The sequence below is a fragment of the Phalacrocorax aristotelis genome, chromosome 15 (genome assembly GCF_949628215.1).
Source record: "Phalacrocorax aristotelis chromosome 15, bGulAri2.1, whole genome shotgun sequence".
Taxonomy (NCBI): Eukaryota; Metazoa; Chordata; class Aves; order Suliformes; family Phalacrocoracidae; genus Phalacrocorax; species Phalacrocorax aristotelis.
The window spans coordinates 8,743,079-8,751,643 of record NC_134290.1 but is presented as its reverse complement, the minus strand read 5'-3'; the positions used below and the strand labels follow the sequence as shown (position 1 = coordinate 8,751,643).

Sequence of the window (8,565 nt, the reverse complement as noted above, 5' to 3'; positions counted from 1 at the left end):
TCTTCAACTATTTCCAGCCCCAAATAAGGACACAGTACGTCTAAAGGGATGTTAAGAATCGCCTTTATGCAAGTGTACACTGTATGGCCAAGAGCACTTAACAGGTTAATGCTGTGTACGGTACCAAGATGGACACACACCAAGCTAGAACTAATACCCAGCTCCAGAGTTTTTCCATTGTTTAGTATAATTTTACATTCTGAAGGAATATATAGTAAAAAAAAAAAAAAAATCACAAACTGATCTTTGCTTTGACAAACAAGCCTAGTACAGACACTGTCAAGTTCCGTTAAAGCACAAGGAAGTAATGATGATTAGAAAAGCTTTAATTAAAAGGCCATTTGAGCTACAGTTGAACCACTGCAGCACTTCCTTCCCAGTAACGTAAAAAGAAAAGCCAGGCCCCCACCACGACCCACTCTCCTGCAGGGCTCATAGCGCTCTTCAGAAAAAACAAACCCAAGTCAATGAAGGTTATTTATTGGTGTGACATTTTTCCTGTATAAGAAGCTTCATTTACACAGCAAGGTGTAAACAGCATTGACTGAAAGTTTGTTATTTGTAATCATAAATAATTAATTGTAATAAATACGTATCAAGTAACTTTACAGCACACTTTTCAGGGCCAAGATGCAGATATGTTCTGCTCCCATGTGCTCTCTGGAAGGAGAGGACAGACATTAGCAGCAGTTTCTGACTCACAGCTGTAATCATAGCCTTGGCGGACACTGGCACACCGAGCTCCCGAACCCCTGCGAGCGAGGAGGCATTTGCGCTGCGAGCCCACCCAAAGCATTAAGGGCTTGAAACGGGCGATTTAAGCCCAATGCAAACCCGCGATCCAATCGCCAGAAAGAAACCCCAGGCGTATCGTTGTCAGCAACAACAGTTCTGCCGTGAAATCCAACCGACCTTCTTCACGTTCCCTCGTCTGGGGGCGCACGTCCCGGACGGGAACACGCCGCTCCACGCCATTCCTTCTGCTTCGTTTTCCCCTTGGTCTTTGTAGACTCCACGTGTGTTTGCGCTTACTCTGAATGATTTCTCAGCTACATATATGCTTCTACGTGGAAATGGACAAGATTGAAGAGTAAATATTCTTCCTACATGTATCTGTTCCTTTGAAAGGGCAATATGCAATAGGAGGGTTACACAGCTTTCCTAACCACAGGAGACTCCGTATGCCAACAACTATCTCTACAACTGTTGCACACACATTTTCCCATTTGCTCACAGAAGAACAGGAATATACACACTTGTTCAGGCTTTTCTCTCTTACTCACATCTTCCAAGTTCCACACACTCATCACACCCAATATTCACAATAATATACAATAAATACAGCGGTTTCGATACCCATCACCACCGACAAGCCACGTTAGTGTATGCTGTCTTCTATAGAGAGACATACAAGACCGACCTTCAAGTACAGTTACACACACACCACCCTTTGCGTGGCTGACGCGTGCTAAGCACGTCGCAAGGAAAACAACGGACTCGCAGCTCAGTGCTGGCACTTAACTTACACATAGCACCGAGCCGTCGCACAGCAGTGGTTTCAGCGTGTTCTCTTCGGTTCTGCAGCACGCAGGCAGTTCTCACTCGTGCCGGGTTCTAAGCGATCAACAAAGCAGTGCCGTACTTTTAAACGCACCCAGCGCAGGGCAAGCGCTTTTATACGAGTAAAGGAAGGTACAGGTGTTGATGTGTTCTTTTGAAACCACCCCAGAACGTGTTTCACAAGATACAAAAGTCAGAGAATTGTTCTCTCTCCACAGTCTGCTATTATCTCTCCACAGAAAATAGAAGCTTCACCTTCAAACGCCTAACTTTGTGCCTTCCCCCACCTCATCCTCCTCTCGGGTGTCACATTTCCAGGATAATTTGCTCATAGATCAAAGATCATTTTTGAGTACAAAAACGAGTTCCAGGTGTTTAAGCACACACTGCTTATTCTGAGAGCGTGTTTGGAAATAGGATAAAGTCACAGATTATAAGCTTGAACTGTGGTATCTTACACCATACAGAGAGAAGCCATTTTGTTTCTGCTAATATTTTAATTGCAATAAGTTACTTTGTTGCTAAGCAAAGCAGACATTCAAGAACATCTAGGGCAAGAACACAACTGAATTATGGCCCTTTCACTGTTCTTTCCATTATAAATCTTCCTAATCAGAAGTGCTCAGCTGAAACCCCAAATTAACTGTGGCAGCTACCCGTGTGCTTGCTTAGAGTTTAAAAAGTTAGAAGAAAATGGTGAAAACGTAAACATGCAGCTTGGCAGCGTATTTCCTGCTCTGAAACTCAAGCAAGTGCTAGAAATTCTGCACGACCTCTGCCTGCGACAGAGGTACCGCGCTCTGTTCCTGCAGGTGCCCGCAGCGATTCCCTCCCCACACCCGACACTTTCCATTTTTGTACTCAAAAACGTTTCAGGGGAGAGCGATCTACGAGCCTTCACCTCCGAGTGCTCCCGAACCCAGAACGCCCTCACTTGCGTTGTGTTCGCATGGGTAATATCGTTGTAAATTACAAAATTAGAAATGTACATGTTTAAAGGCTTTTCAAAATTAAATTATACACAAACTGGTCTTTACTAAACTATCCTACAAATATTCCACAAACAAGGCAGCAAAATAACCAGTCCACCACAAAGTCTACAAATACAAAATGTAAGTCTTCCAGTAATTATTGTAACGGGAACAAAAGTTCAGAAAATAAATCAACCTCCAGCTTGTCACACAGTGTTACAGGAGGTATTTTTATGTGAATTGAAGGGTTTCCAACGTTAGCAGAGCCATGAAACAGTCCGGACAGTCACCTCTAGGCATCCCCTTCTCGCTCTCAGCCGCTGAGGGGATCCTCGCGGTAATGGATGGCGTAGCGGAGCTTTTCCAGCATTATGTCCAGCGAGGAGTACTGAGGAAGTTTGATCATAAACATGCACGTTTCCACACGGATGTACCGAGAGTCTGGCGAACCTGCGGGGAAGCAGCACCAGAAGGGTCTGAACATGCCCTCCACTTTCCACCTTAGTCCCCAAAGACATCCTTCCCCCATGCCTCTTACTAAGAAGTATCAAAATAATAAAATTCCTGTCTGTAACATGTCCCTTGAACCTTAAATTCTGCTGTGCTCCTCAGTCAGACCTTGGGCTGATATTTTTCTGACAGTCCAATCAATCATTTTAAAATAATGAGATAAATACCATACAAAGTCTTTTACTGTCTCTAGAGGGCAATGTTTTAAGTACTTGAATTTATTTTAAATTTTATCTTTACACCATTTAAAAACAAGCTCGCTCACTTATTTACAGCCGTAACTACCTGCCCCCCTCTTGTCATTCTTTGTGCATTAAATACACTTTTAAATACAAAAGAAAGGGGAACTGAAAGCTGGAACCGCCAGGCGAGCAGAGCTGACCTGCCTTGCCGTAGGAGACAGTGGGCAAACGTACCTGCGGCTCCGTCGGGGGGAGCTATTTTCATGGGGTACGGCGGGACGTGGGCAGTGTCAGGGCCCCCGTCTTTGCAAGGGCAGGTGAAGGGGATTCGCTCCTGGTTACAGGCAAACTTTATGAACTTGCAGAGCTCCTCCTGAGTGAACATCTCTAACGCGCTCCAGAAAAACTCGATGTGCTGATCAGTCTCCATCAAGCCCACCTGGTACATGGTGTGTGCCTAAGAGAAAAGGAAGCAAGATGTCCTCTGCTGCTTTCAGCTCCCTTCGTAAACCTTCCCCACTTACGCTTTGAGAGGATAGAAGGGGGTGGCAACTACACCTCCCCCCAAGTTCTCCTGCCTTTTCAAAATCATGAGGAAATCCAGCCATGGTAGAGCCCATCAGCTTCTGTAACGGGCTTCTCTCAGCGCGCCTCCCCCGCGGTGCAGGCAGCGCACGTTACTGTTTTGTTTAATATGCAGGACTGGGGCAGTTCAGCATTGCTGCTCTTTAAGGAAAACACAAACCAACATTAACACCTGTGGATGAGAACGTTCTACAACTTCTGACACAAAAGACCAGGTTTTTTTATGGCACAATGCTTATGATAACGAAATGAAAGCGTTCAGGACCAGTTGTTGTCTGTTACAGATTAATTTTAGATTTTCTGAGGTTATTTGCAATTCAAAATAGGGACGATGGCTCTTTCAGCCCTTAGCTCAAGTGGCAAGTACCAAATAAAGCTCAATAAAATGGAGATAAGTTTAAAATTTGATGTTAAAAAGTAAATTCATTATTCCTCTCTGGAACAAGCCCCACTCCTATTATTTTCTGAATCCAGTGGAATCTTAAAAAACTCCCTTGGGGGCAAAGGGGGGTGCCCAAGTCCAGGCCAGCATTCCACAAGGACTGTCCTGGCTACATCACAAGCAGGAGGCTCTCCCCTAACACCCTCCAGGTGGGAGGATCCTCTCCTCTACGTGTCAGAGAGGTAAGTTTTGCCAAAGCTGCAGTTCTTCACACCTTGAGGAACTCCAGGTTGATGTATGGAAGCCCACATGTCCTCAGCTCCATCTCTAGAGGGGTCAGCGTAGTCAGCAGCTGCAGGGGAATGATAGAGCCAAGTCCAGCACGCACTGCAGTCATGCACTCCGGAGTCTGCAGCTCACGCATCCTCAAGCTCCGGATCGCTGTTGCATACACGTCCTTGTTCTCCCATCTGCAAGGGCAGGATTCAGGATAAAAAAGGAGCGGGTAAGAGGCCTCTTGCCCTGCCCCAGGCCCTTACATTCAGAAGGGTTTTTTGGGAGATTCTGCTTTTGAATAATCGAGAACAGCTTTAAGCTACTTGCATTCTGATGCTTCCCAATTTTATTCCACTTTCCTCAGCTTCCTCTCATGCTTGCCCATTTCTCACAAGCCTCCTAACTGTGGGTGTTTACCGAAGCCAGCGAACAGCTGATAAGCGCTACTCCTCAGCTGTCAACCGCTTACAGAACAAAGGGCAGTAAATAGCACTAGTGACTCCAAGTTCCTGCCAGCAAATGTAAAGCTTTCCCAGATCGTTCCAGCCTTCAGCTTGTTATAAAAGCATCTCTGAAGAGCCTGGTGCTTTGAAATTATTCTAGAGATGCTTCTTTCCCATGTAACCCAGCGTAAAGTCCTGCCAAGAAGGCGGTTACTCACCCCACTGGAATGTGCCTGCCTCTGGGACAAAGCTCCACTTCTTCCCCTGTCATGGTCAGGTAGGTGAATTTGCAGCATGGCTTGTTAGGACAGTCAGGGCTCTCTGTTGCTAGATGCTGAGAAGCAATTTCTGCACACAGAGCTTCCAGTTCTGTCTCATCATTTATCTGTCATGAAATGCAAGACTAGTATCTGACGACCAGCACATCGTACTGCATTATTCTTGTGACTCATTTAAGGTATCCCCACAACATACAAAGTGCACTCGTTCTATCATCTGGAGACATCACGGACACTGACAGCCAGTAACCGCTTTGGTGGGTTATTTTCTGGTTTAGTACTGCCAAGTTCCAGTAAACATTTCAGAAGCCTTAATTCCACTGTGCCTGGCAGCAGAGACTGCGCAGCTTTTCCAAGCCATTAGGATGTAAAATCCTGCACCCAAGATGAGTCAAAACACTTCACGACCCTGCTCACGTGAAGAACACCTGCTAGCCGTGAAGCCAACCACCACCATTTAAGGCAGGCAGTAAAGTTAGCAGACACTAGAACAATGTGCTTATGGGGGAAACCCTGAAAAAAAGCAGAGAAGGGAAGAGAAAAAAAAGAAGTTCCTTACATTTTCAAATTTTTTGACATAGTTGTAGGTGAGGATGTCAGCTTCCTGGAGATCAACGTCAGGATCCAGTGGCTCTCCGACCAGGGTCTTCCAGAAGGAGGGCAGGAGGTCAAGTGGCAGAGGAACATCTGCTCGAATTGCAATACCCAAGAGCTGCCCGAAGAAATGGAATAACTGCTCCTCCGCGTAGGTTATAGGGCTGGGCGTCAAAATGTACTTCCCCTTTAGAAAAAACACAGAACAGAGCACACAAACCCATACTTAACCATTGATGCACACCCTGCAGGTCCACAAGTAACAGGCTTGTGAAAACGCTGATTTGGGCACAACGACTACTGTTCACTTGGCTACGAAAGGATTTGCTCAAGCGTGGCATGGAGCCTGTACATATTACAGAGTGATATTATCACATTACCTTATAATTTAATGATCAAGCCCTGCTAATCAGCATTCACAAGACCTTTCTGTATTTACATTATCAGTTCAACAGCCAAGCCTTTCAGTTGTGGGATGTTTCTGAAAGACAGTCTGGGCATGCTAAACCAGGTTTGCTACGTAGCTACCTTGTGGATATTCCTAGGAAGGATCCTTACCTCAGCTACTGCAAATTCATTGGGCCATAAACTTTATCTTATTTCTATAATACATCTACTGCATGAAATAGGAGGACACTAAACATAGCACGGATGGAGCATCTTGCTCTACTAGCAACGCGACTGACTTTCCTGGTGACGTTCCTGGAGTAACAGCAGCAGGATACAACCTCACTAGTTTGGGATGGACAATCTCTGTATCGGACAGCTGAGCCAGATTCGCTCCTAAGCAAACTTTGATAAGGAGTCTTAATTCTGCTACATTTCACAATTTTGCCTCCTTGGCTACTTCAGGCACCTGCAATACCCTTCGAAGTGCAACAGGGGATTTATCAACAGTCATTTTCAGTTTTATTAGGCGCGTGAGACCTATCCAGTCAGACGTGCTAACGGGGCTGTTGATCTGAAGCTTCTCTCTGCATTGCTAACTGCATGTGTTCTACTCCTGTTCAAACACATACATTCAAAAAGAAAAAAGCAGCTTCATTTCTAGCACTGAGGTATCACACCTTATTCTTGTTGACTGCAGAGCTCGGGCACAGCAGGAGAAGGGAGAGCAAGGAGCTCTGCAACTCTTTACAGACTTGCCAAAGGAAGTGACGGAAAGATCCACCTGAAAAAGAGGGGCAAAATAATGAAACACCCTCTGAGGCTTGTTACCACTACCCTTTCAACCAGAATTTGCCATTCATCTCAAAATCAGGTTTCATGCCTTAGATTACACGCTTACCCTCTCTGACTGCACAGACACATGGCTTAAATAAGGGTGGGGCAGATGCCAGCCTACTAGTCACACTTAAATAGTTAATTACATGAAAAAAAAAAATTCATTGAATTGCTTCGTGCTGAATTCCGAAGTGCTGCTTTGTCTTCCAGCACTTTATGTGTAAGACTAGCACAAACATTTGTTACACCAGTTGGCCTGCAAATGGAATTCATTACTTGATTACAAGATGAATGGTGCTGTCTTCATAATAACAGAGCATTTCCACATCTAAAAGCAGCGAGGCAATGCATCAGAAATCATTACAGATGCTGAGCTGTGGACATAACATTTATCTCTTTACAGATACTGTCAGTAACCACCACTGACCTTAAAAAGAAAATAATTCCCCTTGAGAGAAGGCGTCAAGGAGCCCTTTGTTCAGCTAATAGGTGCACACTGGCAAGAATTTTCCTTTACACAATTTGATAGATGATGCTAGTTGGTACCATGAGAAGTACATTTGGGGTTTTTCTCCTCTAACTCCATATACCCCCATGAATCTCCAAAAAGGGCCTAGTACAATCAGTTCCCAGAGCCTGCTTTAAATTCAGATAGCAGCCATCAATTTTCTTCTTCGACACAGAGTTAATATTTGCCTTGACACCCTATCAGTTATTCAACAGATCTGCAAAGCAAGATTTTCTTGGCTCTTGTTTAAGTCAAGTCTCTACCTGGAGCACATGCAACCCACATAGCATCCACGGGAGCCAGCACCCCCAAAGAGAGGCAATATCCAAATGGGGCTGGACGGCTTCCACAGAAACCTCACAAATTAAAATACAGTGTCAAGAGAAGAAAAGGCGTAATCATCTTGTTTAATAAAGTAAGGCACTTTCTGTTGAAAAGCAGGAGTCCTATGGCATGACGACTCTGTCTCTGTAACAATTAGGTCAAGTCAGGGCAGTTAAATGTTTATTCCTTTCTGAGGTTCATTCTTTTAACCAGTCACATGAAAATTATTAAAATTACTACAAGAAATACTGCGTATCTCACAAAAACGAGTAAGATGCAATTTTAATACTATTTACTGCAAAAATTAAGGCCAGTTTTTAAAGCAGCAAACCCCTTACCATACTCACCGTCTCTTCAGCTCGGCTGGGACAAGGTGAAGTTTGTACTTCTGATGTCAAGTCAAAAACAATTCTCAAACCCACCTCGCTTGGGCATGACCATCTTTCATTGTTAACGCTTGCGCCTTCCTTGCCAGCTACGTTTGGTAATGTATCCTATACTAGTATTTGCTGATAATCTATTGGCTATGCAACCTCACATCACTTTAACACTGATAACCACAGCAGCATCACCCAGCTCATTGCTAACAGGAAAGTACTAAAAAACCCCAACTTTACCATCAGCAGAGTCTGGGTTTACCATGGCCAAGCACCAAAACACCTGAGGAGACATTCTTACTAAATGTGCTCCCCATGCTTCAAACAACTTCATATTACTTTATTTACTGG

At 44.5% G+C, this 8,565-nt stretch overlaps 1 protein-coding gene across 4 annotated transcripts in view; it reads right to left on the bottom strand.

The window, feature by feature from the left end:
* Positions 1-46: 46 nt before the first annotated feature.
* The window catches only part of HECTD4 (HECT domain E3 ubiquitin protein ligase 4), a 77,725-nt gene continuing 69,206 nt past the window's right edge, over positions 47-8,565 (bottom strand). For all 4 annotated transcript variants that reach the window (XM_075110038.1, XM_075110040.1, XM_075110039.1 and 1 more), the window contains exons 71-76: positions 6,849-6,952; positions 5,747-5,968; positions 5,128-5,294; positions 4,465-4,660; positions 3,458-3,680; positions 47-2,981 (exon numbers count right to left, since the gene is read on the bottom strand). In XM_075110038.1, the coding sequence (XP_074966139.1) occupies positions 2,845-2,981; positions 3,458-3,680; positions 4,465-4,660; positions 5,128-5,294; positions 5,747-5,968; positions 6,849-6,952 (1,049 nt within the window). In that variant the 3' untranslated portion in view covers positions 47-2,844. The remainder of the gene's footprint in view (positions 2,982-3,457; positions 3,681-4,464; positions 4,661-5,127; positions 5,295-5,746; positions 5,969-6,848; positions 6,953-8,565) is intronic.